This window comes from Haliotis asinina, chromosome 6 (genome assembly GCF_037392515.1).
Source record: "Haliotis asinina isolate JCU_RB_2024 chromosome 6, JCU_Hal_asi_v2, whole genome shotgun sequence".
Classification (NCBI taxonomy): domain Eukaryota; kingdom Metazoa; phylum Mollusca; class Gastropoda; order Lepetellida; family Haliotidae; genus Haliotis; species Haliotis asinina.
In genome coordinates this window covers 57540513-57558546 of record NC_090285.1, presented here as the reverse complement: position 1 = coordinate 57558546, position 18034 = coordinate 57540513, and the positions used below count along the sequence as shown (strand labels likewise).

The following is an 18034-nucleotide window of genomic DNA, read 5'->3' as shown; positions in this document are numbered from 1 at the left end:
CTACGATTTTCATGGTAGGCAAACTGAGAAATGTTCCCCACCTCATAATGGTCATTTCATTCTTTTCATCGACAGAATTTATCTCACAAAGACAAACTTCCCTTTTGACTGAAAAATGAGTGAGTTTAGTTTTACGCCGCTTTTAGCAACATTCCAGCAATATCACGGCGGGGGGACACCAGAAACTGGGCTTCACACATTGTACCCATGTGGGGAATCGAACCCTTTGGTGTGACGAGTGAACGCTTTAACCACTAGGTTACCCCACCGCCCCACTGAGAAATGAGATAGCGGTACAGTGTCTGAAGACCTGCCCCGAAACATCGAACAGAAGACGTCGATATAGATCTCAAGACAACGAATGGTATCAATATCATGAACGCTTTATTCTGAATGTCAAAATATGAACAAGAGATAATATGAACAAGAGATGAACAAGAAATAATATAGAACATGCAATTGAGATCATGTAATGTGAACACATTTCTATCTTTGCGAAACAATGGATCAAGATTATCAGAAAGGATGTACAAACAGATGCGATACACTGACTCTTCACACGGAAAGGACAGTATCAGAGTAGCAAAATCAACAATAAACAACGTGTCAAGGTCAAAGTGTGGCGATGCTGTTATGGAGAAATATCAGTGTGTACAGTGTTGGGCATTAGTATGGGTTTTCAATTTAAAGGTGGCCAGTCATGAAAACATGGACTTGAGAGGGTTATAATACATGAAATAACGATCAAGTGATTGGGTACGGGTTGCCATGGTGTCGCGACAGCACTTGGGAAAATAACAAACTCAACAATGGAAAAACAATGAAAATATGATAAATAATATTGACGGAAATATGGAGGTACTTAAACCTGAGCTGATATGGAAACACAATCACAACTTATTTGCATATATACGGTAAGGCTGTTTGCTTGAGTGTTTGTATATATACAGTAATGAGGTAGAAATTGTTTGTCAAGCGTGATGGAACCAACTTCAGGTCACATCAAGATTGTTATTTCACATATATTGGTCTAGATATAACGGTCATTGTGTATGTGAACAAGACAAATACCGTATTAAACTCACAGAGGGCAGGCAAACTAAAGTTTGTGCACCTCTCGTGCATATTTTCTCAAGTTTCTAATACTAACTGGGTTAAAACAAGCCATTACAACAAGAAACGTCCAGGGATTGAACAGTCTCAATATCAGTATTTCCATGGAGGGGGGAATCTGTAGTGCTTAAGGAATGTAAGTGAATACAAGTTTTACTCGCTTCGTAGATATCAACGTTTCTGTTAGGGTGTGTGAACTTTAATTATTATCTGGACGTACCTTTACACACCAAGATGCCAAAATCGGTGACATCGGTGTCACCAGAATGGATACTACCTGTATCCTACATGTACCTGTATATATACAGTTTGTAATCTTTACTCGCCAGAACGACAGAGCCGTAATCCATAAGTGTGACGTCAAAACATTGGGCGTGCTTCACCTTTGATTCCAGAGCATTGATGAGCTGGCCATCCTGTGTGAATATGGTGATGTTGAAGTTGTTGTGGTTGTCGGCGACGACGACTTGGCCAGCTGCGTTGATGCCGACACCAATGGGGTAATTTGTGATCCCCTCCCCGCCTATCTGGCGCAGGAGGACACCATGGTAGCTGAACACCTTCACACAGTGGGCGCGATTGTCGCTGATGAAGATTTCCTCCTTTTCGTTGACCACGACGCTGTTGGGAAACTGTAAGTGTTTGGAACAGGAGAACATGTTGAGAACGTTACCGACGTTGTCGAAGATGATGACCCGCATCACCTTGCACTCGACCACAATGATCCTGCCAGCGCCGTCGACTGCCACGCCACGGGGGTGTTGTAAGATGTTGGCGCCGAATTTCCGGAGGAACTGTCCGAATTGGTTGTAGACTTGGACCTGATGGGTAGGACTGCGCTCGGTCAGGACAATGTCCCCTGAAGATCCGACAACAGATACGCGGTTGGGGTACAAAAGCTGACCGTTGTGTTTGCCGCATTCACCGAACTGGAACTTGAATCCTCCTTCCGTGTCAAAAATCTGGATACGATGGTTGTTAGTGTCGGCAACGATGATGTCGTTCTGGGCGTTAACGGTGACGCCGCTCGGTTCGGTGAATTGTCCTTCCAGGACTCCAAACTCCCCGAACCTGCAGTGGTAGATCATCTTGTGACGTCGCACGTGGGAGGTCAGTGGGCAGAGAAGAGACACGTGACTGCCGGAACTTGGTGTCGGGGACAGGACGTCGAGACTGGACGACATGATATCCGAACCACTGGACCACGTGTTGTACTGGTCACTTGGAAGCATGAGGTCGTTGCCTCCGTACTTGTAAACATTGATATTTGGAGGTTCGTCAAATATGTTTCCTGTAGATGACAGTCTGGTGGTGGTTGAAAGTAAGTGTTCTATGGCCTGACATGTTGGGATGTGGTCAATCGTTGGACAGACTGGAGCTAAAGTGGTCTTCCTGAAGAGAGAGTCGTTACCCTGACTCACATAACCAAATGTATTGCGGACTCCGGTCTGAATGGCCTGATAGTTGGATACGAACTCTATCTCCGAGCAGTCCTGATGATCGAGGTTTGGCAAGAAGGTGAACATGTTGTGGAATCTTCTTTCGACAAAAGTCTTCAGCATCAGACATTCTGTGACAGAAGCGTTATTTAGTAGTTTGTTAACAAACTGTATTCCTTGGTAGAGACTATTCAAACATTCCTGGATGTTCTGAGCTCTGGTTGTAATGGCAGCCTGCTTGTCGTTGAGAGCCTGATCAAGTTCTTTCAGGGTCTCTTCTTTCCTTTCTTCAAGCTTGGCCATGTAGAAGTCGTGGGTGTCATTGATGTCATTCTGAGCCTTGTGATATTGGGTTTGGAGGGTTATTGAGCTCACACCGATTCCCTTCGCCGTAGCCCTCAAGTCTTCGATCTTAATTCTGGCACAATTCTCCAAATTTTTCAACATCTGTATTTCTGACTCCGCAACTTCAGTCAGGAACTGGCAGTCATGGCCGCGTCCATGGTCAAGCAGTACACACTCCTTACATACTGGTTCTGCGCACGTCTTGCAATACATCTTGAGGACGTCGATCTTATGTTTGGGGCAGTTTACTGGTTTCTCGGAACTGCATGTGTCCTTGTTTATCTGAAGGTCTTCTAGGCTTATGACTCGGTGGCCTTCAAAACAGTGCATGAACTGATGAGCCATGACACAGTTGGCACACAGGAAGTTTGCACAGTCAAAACAGCGAGCAACAACATTAGCTTCTTTGCTCTTGCAACCAGTACAGTGTATGGAACACGGGTCGAGAGTAGACAGCTCCATGATATTGCTGACAGTGTAGTCCTGTCGGAGCCCACTGAGGCCATCACTTCCGAGGTATGTATCGAAGTGGCATTCCGGACAGGTCACTTTATCTGTGACCTTGACCTTCTCAAGGCATGGCTGACAGAAGGTGTGGAAGCAGCCCAACAGTTTGGGAATGGAGAAGATGTCGTTACAGATGCTGCAGCGGGTGTTAAGCCCGGTGGAGTCCAGGTCGCTGTCGGAGGAGCTTGAGACGGTGGTGGACATGTCGACCTCGGATGGGGGAGAAGAGGACGTCATCCTTACACGGCGTCACGGCGGGAAACGTTGGTAGAGGGCGTAGTCTGAAGAAGACGGAAAAGTGGATTAACAGTATACAACATAGAAGCTAGGCATTTAGGAACGGGGTTAATCTTTTACATTCAATAACACACAGCACCACTGATAAAAGGGTAGGTGTTGTAGGGTAAGAGTTGTGGATGTATATGGAGAAATGTTTAAAGGCAAACATGGCCACCGCGACAGACACAAAACCCAACAGAAATTGTACATTTCTCACTTGACAAGCCCCAAAACGTCAGCATGGTCTTCAGATGGACAATACTAAACACTCTACTTAAGAGATCTTGAAAATACATCTAAGTGTTCTTTTCCCACAGACACCTGGGAAACGGTTGACCAAATGGTTAAGTTGAATACCTTCTGGTTTACTCTTAACCACCGTTGAATCGAGTTCACTTTACACAGAAGGATACCCGTAAAAATCCGAGGTAATATTGGTCTTTAGCAACCCATACTTGTCGTAAACTGCGATTAATGGGATCATGTGGTCGCTGACGTTGTTGACATGTCATCGGTTGCCAATTGCGCAGACTGATGTTCATTCAGAGCTCTAGGTTAGATTTTTATCTCATATGGGTACAGGGCCCACTGTATTCTTTATGAGTGGATACTATGAATGTCAAGTGGGCATTTCATCCCTTTAACCACAGCGTTCAAATATGCGAGTATTTCAGTGATTTTTCCTCAGCTAAGTATAATGTCATTGAGCACGTTTACTGAGCAGGCATGTACTGCTGATCAAAACTAAAACTAACTTAAACACAATGGAAATGTTTAGTTTTTTTAAAAGCACTCATCCTATACAACGTGATAGCAACTGGTGTCTTTTTCAATATGCAAGTGATTGTTATAAATCTATTCCCTACGCATAAGTTTCAAACTGCGTGTCTATGCTTATTTCCCCCGGACACACAGCTTGTGTGGGCCTGATTGGTTCCTGCTGTTGATAACTATATTGTCTGGTATTCGCCATATAGCTGGAGTATTGCTTGTGTGGCATAAAATTAAATTCAGTCTGAATGTTAAAGTGAGTAAGTTTAGTTTTACGCCACACACAGCAATATTCCAGCTATATGACGGCGGTCTGTAAATAATCGACAATCCAGTGATCAACAACATGAGCATCGATCTGCGCAATTGGGAACCGATGAGATGTGCCAACCAAATCAGCGAGTCTGACCACCCGATCCCGTTAGTCGCCTCTTGCCACAAGCATAGTTTCAGTGTTAAACATGATCATTGAAGGAACACCTGTCTCACAGCAATACATTTTCCCCAAATTTGAAAACGATCCATGTAACGTTTTCAAGTCATATTTTTAGTTCAAAATATTTATTTTCAGGATTTCTTTCAAAGATACGATGTTCGGAATCAAAATATTCAATGAACTAACTAAATTTGCACATTGCGGTAATTCTTGTAAAGAATATCCGTGTCAAAATGTTCACTACATATCATTTGGTCCCTAAATTTGAAAATAATTCTACCAATAGTTTGAGTTGTTGTTTGAACTTATTTTTTACGAAAGAAGAGGAATTTACTGGAGCTAACAAAATCCCGACACTTGGAATTTCAAGACATGTATATCGCAAATAGTTCATATCAGACTGAATTTGGAAGTAATATTCGTTTTGCAATACACAAATAAACGTAGGAAGATTCTCAAAAACACTGGAGCCAAGCACAACGTCAAGTTATACCAATCACAGTCGAGACAGTCAAGGGAGGCAGGTATTATCTCATACACTAAATTTCATTTCTCATTTCTCTTGAAAAACTAATTCAGGTGCAGAAATCCAAAGTGACATGCTTAATTGCAATTTTTAGCTATATGATGGCGGTATGTAAATAACGATCTGGACTAGACAATACAGGAATGACATAAGAATCGATGTACAAACTGGGATACTTTAAGGTACAGTAAGCAGACAGCGAGCCTGACCATCCAATCCAGCGACGCTTAGGAGAATCAGGTTGCAGAGACCAGGGTCCCGTTTCACAGAGCTCTCATAAGCCTAAGATCTCTTAAATGTCCTCGTGGCATTCCTACCTCCTATACTGTCATACTGAGTGAGTTTAGTTTTACGCCGCACTCAGCAATATTACAGCTATATGGCGGCTGTCTGTAAATAATTGAGTCTGCACCAGACATTCCAGTGACCAACAACATGAGCATCGATCTGTGCAACTGGGAACCGATGACATGTGTCAACCAAGTCAGCGAGTCTGACCACCCGATCCCGTTAGTCGCCTCTTACGACAAGCATAGTCGCTTTTTATGGCAAGCATGGGTTGCTGAAGGCCTATTCTACCCCGGGACCTTCACGGGTCACTGTCACACTGACTTGCGACAGTTATATAGAGCGCTACGAGAGCTTTGTGAAACTGGGCCCAGTTCTAACCCGGAGGCTTCACACATAGCCTAAAATGAATCATGGAAAGTAGTGAACATATGTCGTACTTTACAGTAGACAAGACAAAGTAATTAAAACATCTAACTCTTCAAAAGAGTTCATCAAAATGAGCAAAGTGCACTAAAAACATAAAAGGAACAGCTACTTGATATAGTTCATGATAGACAAAAGTCATATGAAGTAATAATTGGATGTTATAAGGTACGAGATGTGTAACCACAAAAAAAAAAAAAAAAAAAAAAAAAAAAAAAAAAAAAGAATTTACCCACAGACTTCCTCACTTTCCTACGGCAGACCACGCCGTAGGTCTGTTTGACTCAAATCAACTCCTGATAAATTCCACAACTATTTAAATGTCATTGCTGATGTTCTCATGGCAACCATTTGCAATTATGAAAAGCGTCACGTGTATTGAAATATAGACGTGTATATAGTCTAATAATCTAAACTGATTTTGATTTTTCAACAAGTCATGTATGCCAACGTGTATCTGGATCTGCCGTTATATGTGTGCAACTGTGAAAGAAGAACTGTAAAGAGTCTGTAAAGTGTGGAATTGCTTGTATTGAAAAGTGTATGAGCGAGGATGGTTAACAGAATGGTAACATGGCGGATCCGCTGGGTGTGCATGCCCGTATGCATGCGTGGACACGCGCACACGCACACACAATGTGTCGCTCGATAAAAATCTGCCACCGACATTTCTTCCACGACAAACGTCACTGTCTTATCCCAGCTGGGTTCATTTTATCAGATAGTATGTTTTGAAGATGCTATGATATATACCTTTCGAAAACTACATGCATATTTCACATTTAAAAGTCTGTGCATCAACAGAAGCTACGCTTTGGTAGGCTTTCCCCCGATCCCCCATCCCATATGTATATAGACTAATATTTACTAAAAATAGCAATACCTTACAACAATTACTAGAGAACTCACAAACTTTTTAAAAAAGCCCCAAATGCAATCACAATATTTACTGTAGAACCACGATGCGTTACCTGTCTTAATCTGCGGAAATAAGAACTGGGGGAACGAAAGGAACTCTTTCCCAACTTTGTTTGGCAAGTCTATACACAACATTGAGGTTACTTTACGTATAAAGTTAAAGCTTTTACAAGGTGACATGCATAATCAACCTGAATACAAGTTGCCATTTCAAAGATACTCTATAATCTACTGTATATTCATAAATCGATTTGGTATATCGAATTGAGTTTACGGTCAAATGGTAGACTCGTGAGAGGAAACTTAGTCGTTGGGTAGATTGTCCTGTTCACACGGAATACTTGATGGCAGCAAATCGTGGCATTCACAACGGAACGTGCTGCTGATACTAGTACAAGAACGTGTGATTGGTCAATATTGTTGCCATGACAGCAGTGAAGAGAATGGCATTAAAGTCAAGTTAAAGCTCATACCAAGTAATTCCTTTCGTCAGAACCCGTGAAGGTCTGGGTTAGAATTTGTCTTCAACAACCCATGTTTGTCTTAAGCGGCGAATAACGAGATGGGGGTGGGGTGTGGTGAGAGTTCCTTCCGTTCCCCTATCCCAAATAATATTTCTCAGTTGAAATATATTAGAATTATGACCAAAACCTCACACCAATTACTAAAGGACACACAAAGATAAGGAAAAGCCCCCAAATTAAATACAATATGTAGGGCTGAACCACTTAGTGTTACATGTGTTAATCTTCGGCATAAAGAATATAGGTGGGGTGGGGGACGGAAAGAACTTTTTCCAGCTTCGCGTTTTCAGTTTATTATTTATGCTGCATTCTTCCAAGCTGAAACGATTGTATTAATGACCAAACATGTATTTAATAATACCAGTGCGGTGATTAGTAATCAGCTAAGCGACATTCTCAAACCTGGTAAGGGGTCTAGATTTTTTTACAACATTATTGCTTGTAACGAGTTTCCTCCTGTGTGTAACAAATGGGTTGGAAATTTCAATGTGTCTTTTCCTCCCTGGAAAGACATTTTCCACTATAGGTATTGCACAAGGACGTAAAACTACTAGAATTCCAATTTAAATTCTTACATCGCATAATCTATACCAAACAGGAACTAAAACAGTTGATACTAGTGAATAAGGATACTTGCTCCTTCTGTAAAACTAATAGCGAAAGTTTATCACACGTTTTTCTAGAATGTGGGTTTGTCAAAGATTTCTGGTTAAACGTGGAATTATGCGTGAACTCCTTTCAATGAAGATATAAAAGTGGCCATTCGTTTTGGTTCCCCAGCCAAATGTAAGTTAATTAGCCACTTACTTTTGTCATGTAGTCTTAAAATACAATCCTATTTTGTCAGCTGAAACAGTAGGAAAACACTTTTAAACAGATTTACTCGATTGACAATTCTTTGCCCGCAAGAATAATAAAATGACTGCTTTTGAAACAATGGCTTCCTCTAGTTGATTTGTATGAAAACATCTCTTGACATTATCTTTCAAAAGCTTTCAACTTAATCTCACTTGCTCTTCATGATGTCTGGATCATTCCCTTTGAACGTTTATCCCACATCCCTGTACTATTTTTCGTACATTTTGATTGACTTGTTTGCCAGTCAACTTTATCTCCTTTGTGAGGCCTACGGTGCTAACAACTATTTGTATGATAACATTATCCTTGATTATTTGATTTGATTATCCCTTTTGTTTATTCACTTATCCCTGTATTATTATTCATCATTGTGACATTAATTTGTTTGCCAATCTGAACTATATTCTTTTTGCAAGGCCTACAACGTTTACACCCACTTGTCGTAGAACATTAGCCATGATTATTTGAACTCAGACCTGTTCATTCACTTGTGCTTGTGTTATTAATCCATTTCGACAATAGTTTGTTCGCCAATCTCAACTTGACTCTTTTGTAAGGTCATGGTGTTAACGCCTATTTGTAAAAGAATATTGCCCTTGGTTATTTGAACTCAAATTGTTCCTTGACTCATCCCCGTAATACTATTCATACATTTTGACAATGATTTGTTCGCCAATCTCATCTATACTTTTTGAATGGCCAACGGTGTTTACATTTGTATAAATACAATATCCTTAATTACCTGAACTCAGACCTGGTCACTCTTGTCCCTCTATTATTTTCATACTCCATGACAACGATTTGTTTGCTAATCTCAGTTTTTTACCTCTTTGCAAGGCTAAGGTGTTAACACCGATTTGTATAAGAGCTTTATCTTTGAGTAGGTGAGTAGACCTTCATGGTCTATAATTACCAGTATCACACTTTAGACCATAATTACCGGCATCACACTGGGGACTATAATTACCAGTATCACACTTTAGACCATAATTACCGGCATCACACTGTGGATACTATGTCCTCCCTAACCAGTCACCTTACGTCAGCAGCACATTGAAGTACTTCCACAATACAATGCTAGTATATCTCTAAAATACACCTTCATGCAGTTTACCATAAACCCATACTTCGCCGCAAAAATCTTTGTTTTGTAAAGTCGGTGCTATTCAGTGCAAATGATACATCCTGTGTTCATAAGTTTTGGAAACATTTTCGTCCGTAACCCCCATACCTTTTTTCATAAAATCATGATTGCCCAAGCCTATGGTTGTATATAAAGTTAAACGTAAAAAATAAACCTAATCCGAACCCCTCGAAATAACCCTGATAAACAGAACACATTTGAGACAGGGGTTTACGGGTGGAAGTCTTACCTAAATTTTCAGGAGAGCTTATTTTGAATGGACGTTCGTGCGCAGACTAAGTCACGTGTCAATTTCACACGTGCCAGCGCACGCCTTTGGCATGTCCATGACAATTTGGTGGTGACGTCATAAACTGTTTTAGTATGTCCTTGCAAATGGTTGCGAATAAGAAAATATCACCACTACGTGTACTAAAACAGTACTACTAGTTACATTCCGAATATCACGTTGTAAGGAATAAGCTGAAAATGGCGGTAACCTCATGTGAGGTTGATGACAGTATCAGCTGAAAATTCGAGACGGAAATGTCGACATTTGTTACACAGACACCACGTAAATTAAATGCAAGAGTAGGAAGATGCATACTGAGTTTACAAAACATGCAGACAAACCTGCTATGTTATCCAGGAACCCCACGTGGAGCTCAACAACAGGCTCAGGATGAATATAGCGCACAAGTGTCAATCAACTCGCGAAGAGAAAAGCACACAAGTTCGCTAGGTATGGTATAACTGCGAGTTAAGCGCCTCTGTATCCACCGGAGCCGTCCTTATGTGATGCCTCGACTCAACCCCAGATGTCGACTGTCCTCAGCTTGTGAACATGGACTGATTCTATCCCAATCGCTGTGTCTTTGTCATTCATTTGTATCCACAGCATTAGCTGCACGTGAGACTCCCAGTCCAGATTACGTAATGCTGGTTTCGTGGAAATCAGCGAAGACGCTGTGCCCCGAACTGGGATGGTTATACGCATTGCCTGATCGAGGTGATGGCGCTGGCCAGATATGCACGAGATGTTTCACATTGTTGACAAACATAACTTGCGCATGCTATCTGGAGATAGGGTTGCTTTATATGCATGCAAGCTGTCGTCTTCGTCTAACTGAGAGATGCTTTTGACATACTACTAATTCTTTAGAAGAATGGTGCGTGAGTAAGTGAGTTATGTTTACAGCCGCTTGCAGCAGTATTCCAGCTGTATCGAAACGTGTCAGGTGCACCAAAGCTTGAACCCCGAATTCAACATTTTTTACGTGCCCAAGGGATGCAACTCTGTACAGCAATTTGCACACCACAGACAATTTGACAACACTTGGCACTGAAACGAGATGTGAGTTGTATTTTGCGGCAACCATGTATCTTCTTGGCGGTGCGTCGGATAAAAACCTAGTGAGGTGAGGTAAAATGGAGATTAACGTCGTACCTAAAAAAAATATTTCGATCATATGACGACCAGGAACAAAAATATGAGAAAACATACCAGTGTCACACACAGGACTATAATTACCGATTTCAAATTCTGGACTGAAACTATACACATACTGGGCTATAATTACCGGTATCACATACTGGACTATAATTACCTGCATCACACACTGGACTGTAATTACCAGTATCACACACTTTACTATAATCACCGGTATCACACAATGGGCTATAATTACCGCTATCACATACTAGGCTATAATTACCTGTATGACACACTGGACTATACTTAACGGTATCACACAGTAGTCTATAATTACCAGTATCACACTTTAGACCATAATTTCCGGCATCACACTGGGGACTGTAATTACCTGTATCACACACTGGAATACAATTACCTTTATCACGCACTGTACTATAATTTCCGGCACCACATACTGGACTATTAATACCAGTACCGCACATTGTATTATAGTTACCCGCATCGCACACTTGGAATAAATAATTACCATGAAACAGATGCACGGTGCAGTGGACATCATAGATCCGAATCGCTCACTGGAAATTAAATACAGTACTGGTGGGTGAGCGATAGACTAATGTTTAGTCTCTGAATATATACAATTTTGATAGTAACAAACTTACCCGTTTTAATTGAAAAAGAGCCCCAGGGAGACCAGAGGTTCAGAACCTGAGGAAATGTCGACTTGCTTAATTTAAGGCTTTAGCACTGCAAAGAAGGCTTGGCAGTAGGCAAAATAATGTGGTTCATGGACTGTAAGACAGACTAAGTGAACAGAGGTTATTTCAAGCTGAGGTGACCAATACTCGAGCTACGAAGCGGTCAACTAAAATTCATCAAGTCTGGAACAACTCGGGCCCGGCAACATGAGCAGCGACCAGGTAGACTGACTACAACGTCGAAGCTAGTCGGTAGGGTGACAGTGTGTTGTCTCTTCACTTTGAAAAGCGAACTTCACTCACCACTGTGTGTGAATTTAATGTATGAGGAAATCTCGCACTTCATCTTGTCTTAGATGCTTACTTCATGCAGAAAGCAGGACTGACAACTTCATTAAGAGCGCTGGAGATTGGGGGGTCAGGCCTCAGGAGGAGCCAAACACTGTGAAATTGATTCAGATACAGGCTGGTCTATTACAACCACATCCTTAACTACCACTGACAGACTCATCAAGTGTTTGTTGTGGTACTGGCAGCACAGTCAAAACATACCAGCTAGCCTGTGTCCCAGACCTTTGGGGTTAAATCTACAAAAGAACATAACCCAAGTCTAGAATGATCCTGTAAGTTTATCTGCCTGGGTTCTTGGAACGTAGCTCTGGATCTCATTTGGATTTTAGTGTGTTTTTAGTAAACAGCATTATATCTGGCTCTACGTCTTAGTCTACTCTCAGATCCTGCACTGGTCTATGTTAACAGGATCAGTTGTGGCAGATGCTCAGACTACTTGTACTGGCAGGCACTTGTTCACTGAAAAAATGAATATTCCATGACAGACAGTCAGAAGTTTGAAGAACAGTACTAACTGATACTTCTGTGGAGTGAATGATTTCAGCAATATCACGGCTGGGGATACCAGAAATGGGCTTCACTCACTGTACTCATGTGGGGTGCCTTTGTTGATAGTGCCGGGATACTAGTGAACGCGGCATCATACAACAACCAATCTGTTGATAGTAACTTACTTACTGTCTGTAACGAATGTTCTTGTGTTTCACACAGGTGAACACAGAGTAATTGTATCGATTTAATGCATACATTAACATCCCGATATTTACATGAGGGGCAGGATGACCAAAGAGTAAGGAGACGTCATGAAGGATGTTGTCAAAGGGAAACGTACCATGCCAAAAGTACGTTCTACATAAATGAGTGAGTGTGAGTGACTTTAGTTTTACGCCGCACTCAGCAATATTCCAGCTATATGGCGGCGGTCTGTAAATAATCGAGTCTGGACCAGACAATCCAGTGATCAACAACATGAGCATCGATCTGCGCAATTGGGAACCGATGACATGCGTGAACCAAGTCAGCGAGCCTGCCCACCCGATCCCGTTAGTCGCCTCTTACGACAAGCTGGGTCGCCTTTTATGGCAAGCATGGGTTGCTGAAGGCCTATTCTACCCCGGGACCTTCACGGGTCCTACATAGATGAAAGTCAATGGTATTCGAAAATACAATACATATGTACATGTACATTCACCTGCGCGTGTGTTTGCATGGTTGTAAGGTGATTGCGTGGTCGTAGGGCGCATGCGTGGTTGGTTGTTGGTAGACGCCGCACTCGGCATTTATTCCAGCTATAAGGAGGCGGTGTGCAAATGATGGAGTCTGGACCAGACAATCCAGTGATCAACTGGGGTGACAATGGACAACGATCTGGGGATACGATGACGTGTCCACCAAGTCAGCGAGTCTGATCACCGTGTCCCGTTGTATGCCTCTCACGATGAATGTGGGTTACTGAAGATCAGTTCTAACCCCGATCTTCACGGGTCTCATAGGTCTAGGGAGTTCGCCTCGATCAAACTTCTCACCATAACCACGTTCTCAGAGTTCGTAGGATCCAAGAACGTGCTTGACGTCACTGACGTGATCTGTGTAACTACGTCAACGGATGATCACGCTAGATCACGGGAGCATTGAACATGAAGTATTCCTCCAAGTTGTCCGCATATCATAAATGCCAGTATGGCTGAATAAAAAATTGTTTACAGGCATAAATAAAAGAGTCCCGCCAATGCCCGAGAAACAGTTTTTGTATTTTTGTATACACTTTGTATTTAGCAATTTAGCATTTTGTATGTAACTATTTGAAGTCGTGTCAAGTCTGTAATGGTGAGTTCAAATATTCGTTAGGCCCGGCCATTTTCCAAACTCAATTTCATATCAAACAAACCAACCGCAGGACGTAGTCGTCAACTAGCAGGAAAATAACTTTGATTTCTGGTCAGGCCACACAGGTATTTGCACAAAGTATGACTTGAATATGATCTAAATAGAATTTGTTAGTTGATGCCACTCGGCGGTTGTCTGATTCATACTTAAACATCACGCGGTAGACTGGGGCACTGCCTATAGTCCGTTTGCGGACCGATCAATTGCAATGTAACTCGAAAACTAATGAGCATTAACATACTCAGTGAAACGCTGATCATCATCAAAACATCATACCAGCTGTGAGGTCTTGCTGAATTTTTGTCCTAATAATAAAAAAGTTGCTTAACAAACCATCATAAAAATATTGACACAGTTCACTGTTTATTACGAGGGAGGGGTGTAGAGAAAGGCACAGCCAGGTGTTCGAGAAGCACGTGCACAAGTGCCGAAAAAGTTCTAGGGTGCGTTGCAAACAACCAATCGCTTGTAAGCGATGTACAGCGATTCGCCTCACAACGGAGTGCTAACGTTCAGTCGCTTGCAAACGCATCAGTCGGTGGATGGGGTCGATTCGTCCTCAAACCAAAATGGCGGGTTAGGGAAAATTTGAAATTCGGAGGCAGAACAAAACTGTTCGGCTTCCAAATTGGCAAAAAAAACAAACAAAACAAAACAAAAAACAAACAAACAAAAAAACAAACAAACCAGCAGTATCATCAGTTTATTCCACAGGTTCATTGTAGTCATCATAAATTCATCACTCGTCATACGTTCTTGATTAGCGCCAGACGAGCAAAAGGTAATCGCTGCGCCATTTTTGTGGAAGAGTGATAAACGTTTGAGCTGTTGCCAGTCCGAAATAAGCCATTCATTGCTTACTCTAAGCAATTTTCGGCTTGCAACATATCCCTATAATTCATTAACCTGTGCTGTCCCTTTCTCTGCACTCCTCCCTCGTAACAAAGAGTGAACTGTGTCAATATTTGGTTGGTGTTGGTATGGTCGGTATGATGTTCTAAGTATGATCAGCGTTTCATTGAGTATGTATGCTTATTTGTTTTCGAGCTAACTGCAATTCATCGGTCTGCTTTTGATCCTTCTCAGGTCCTGTGTTATAGTCCAGGCGGCAATACACATTGATGCTTTGTCTCTGAATGAACCTATTTTGCAAGTCTTAAAATACATAAGTAGAATGGACTAACCACGACTTTTTCTTCGAAACTTCAACAATCTAAACTTGCACAAACTTTCTTGGACGCATTGTTTCAGGGGTTAGTCTGTCTCGTAGTCTCTGAACCGCATTCCGCCCATCCCTTTCTGCAATGCTGAAGCCCTAGCTAAATAAAGCAAGTCTAGATTTTTCCAGGTTCAGGTCTCGTCTCATTGGGGCTTCTTTTCAACTAATTTTGTATATATAATGAATTGCTTGTTTCTGTCAAAATTGTATGCAATCTTATTTTAAGCGTTAGTCAATTTCAGGGTCTGTCCGGCAAACAAAGGGCAATATTTCCGTGGCGTCTCTTATCCTCGGGGACTTCTTACCAAGAATCGTGTTATACCAATACCCTTCTCTAATTTCAGCGTGGTAAGCCGGTTCCGAGACGTCATTTAGAATTACCGATCAGCCTCCAGCCCTCTTTAATTAGCCCAAGAACCCCAGGCACGGCTTGTTTACCCAATGATGAACGAAAAGAGGCTATCAGATCAAGTGCTGTCGCTTCCCATCACTAACCACGGTACCATACCCAGTGACCACACGAGCAGAAGTACAAGAACGCAACATACCCGTATATTATGTCACAATGGTGCCATGCACTAGACATACACAACATAGTAACACCCCACACGCACATGGGGTGTTATTTTTGATTCAGACGGTTTTCAAGAAGGTCGATAAATCTTTGTAGGCCATAAATTTTGACAATCATCTTACATCACACAGTTAACTGATTGTTAGTGTATTTTGTTTTGTTTGAAAATGAACATCGTACGCATGCAAATTTCACATGCAATTACCTTTCAAGAGCGATTACTGTACAAACAACTATGGTCATAAGGAAGTACACGTGGTGATCTCTCCAAACATTCATTATCATCATGTCAACTTTGATATCGATTGGCTCCGATATATCTGCCATTTTTTCAAAATTATGGTAAATAAATGAAGTATCCCTACCGTCTTGCAGAGTATATAACAACCGTACCCTAAGTATCATTCAATTCATGATCAATGGAATTCTGTACATTTCATTGTCTGTGTGAACAGATATATAGGTCGCTTTGCAGTTAAAGGTTTCGCACTTCACAATATCACGGCGGGGGGCACAATATTTGGGCTTCATTCATTGTCACCATATGGGGTATCGAACCCAGGTCTTCGGTCCTTAATCACTAAGCTACCTCCACCCAGTAACTATGAGACAAACTAGCCACATATGTTTTAGAGTACGGGCAGGATGGCCTTCAGTCCCAGACACTTTCAAGAGTCAAGTTCCCGATCACGTTCACCGAACCAAATACTCACCGCAAACCACTTTGCTTAATTTCACCTGATTTATGGCTCGTGCACTGTAACGTGTCGGGCGAGGAGACCAAATGTATCGAGAGATGAGGATCTTGATTATCATGCCACCGTATCCCCAACAATATCGCTCCCTTGCTTACGCAACCGGACGTGTTTATTCACCATTAATTTGTAAGAATACGGAACGTGGTGATAAGCTACGAACGAATGCAACGTGTGAAGAAGCCCGAATCCCCGCAGTTGGTGCGTAACGTTTTTGATTCTGCGTATATCCTGAGTTTGGATGTTTTGGATGTTTCAGAATTTCCAAAGATGGAATTTGATGGCTTTGTTGTTTGCAGAGTTTTCTCGTTAAGGCCTTTTGAACAGTATGTCAGTTAATATGTGGTGTATTGTGTAGAGATGGAAGCAGCATCCAAAGTCACGAGTCGTTTAGCAGGCATGCATCCATGCGCGAACAAGGGAGGCAACTTGTTTGTTTATTCTTTAACGGCTCTGCAAATAATGAAGCCCGGACAAACAAATCAGTGAAAGAAAGCAATAGCATCGACCTTCTCAACTGGAGTTTAGCCAGTTCTGATCCGATTCTTCACGGGGGATAAGGCAACTCGCCATGACGTCTTAGACCACAGGCAGCCGGTGTCCGGGGCAGCTTTTGAGTCTGTCTTACAGTCCCTGAACTGCATTATTTTCCTTAATGCCTAGCCCTCCCTTCATTGCTAAAGACCTAAATGCACCTCCCAAATCACTGGGGCTTCTACTGTTCAATTTAAATGAGTTCATCTGTTACTGTTAAGCGTATGTATATGCAGGGATTAAGGTTTAGTCTACTTTTGAGTAAACGCATGGTAAATCCACATCAGCAATTCTTAAAAATATCTCTCATTTAATAAATTGTTAATATGGGTTTCCCATAAACTCAGTTTCACATCGACTTTCAGATTACAAATAAACAATTGACCCTATTTTTTTTCTATTTTTGCATGTGAACTTACTTTGAGCAATTTATTTCAATTATTTTATTTTAAAAAAAATGCTATTCCATACGGCCAACAATTTCTTTCGTGATTTTGAAAATAAGGGAATGCTGCGGAACAGAAATAACATTAATATAAAAATGCGCTCTGCCTTCAAGTGTTCTTTTGTGTAGTCTGTTGGAGTAGAAAAACATCTATGTGCCCTCCTTCGTTAACCTTAGTATACAGTAAGTTTTTTCATCAAAGATTATCTTAATACTCCCGGCGTAAGGTGCATGCAGATACGACCTTCACCGACCCAGCTAATATTACACAGCCCTTGGGAAGATGGAACCGTCAGACACACAATATACCCCGGCTGTGTGATAGCCAGCTGCCGCATAAACACGTGCATCTGGCCCTTATCATCAGATACGCACGTGCAGCATGCGCACGGAGAAGTCAGCATGTTGGTAGGAGATTACGTAAGGCTCGTGCATGTCATGAAAAAAATGCCTGCAATTTAACACGGACTGACTTGCTGTTCTGTTTTTTGGTTAAAGATGTGGTGGAGATATTCACGTATGTTTCTACTGAGGACGAATTTCATTAAGGAAGCTGACATCCAGGTTGATCATGTCATACTTC

General features: G+C 41.8%; 1 protein-coding gene across 1 annotated transcript; it reads right to left on the bottom strand.

Moving 5' to 3' along the window:
* Positions 1 to 367: 367 nt before the first annotated feature.
* LOC137287662 (brain tumor protein-like) lies at positions 368 to 10518 on the bottom strand. The gene is made up of 2 exons (XM_067820048.1): positions 10187 to 10518; positions 368 to 3685 (listed from the first exon to the last, which is right to left on the bottom strand). The coding sequence occupies exon 2, from the start codon at positions 3639 to 3641 to the stop codon at positions 1398 to 1400; it is 2244 nt and encodes a 747-aa protein (XP_067676149.1). The 5' UTR covers positions 3642 to 3685; positions 10187 to 10518; the 3' UTR covers positions 368 to 1397.
* Between the last annotated feature and the right edge of the window lie 7516 nt (positions 10519 to 18034).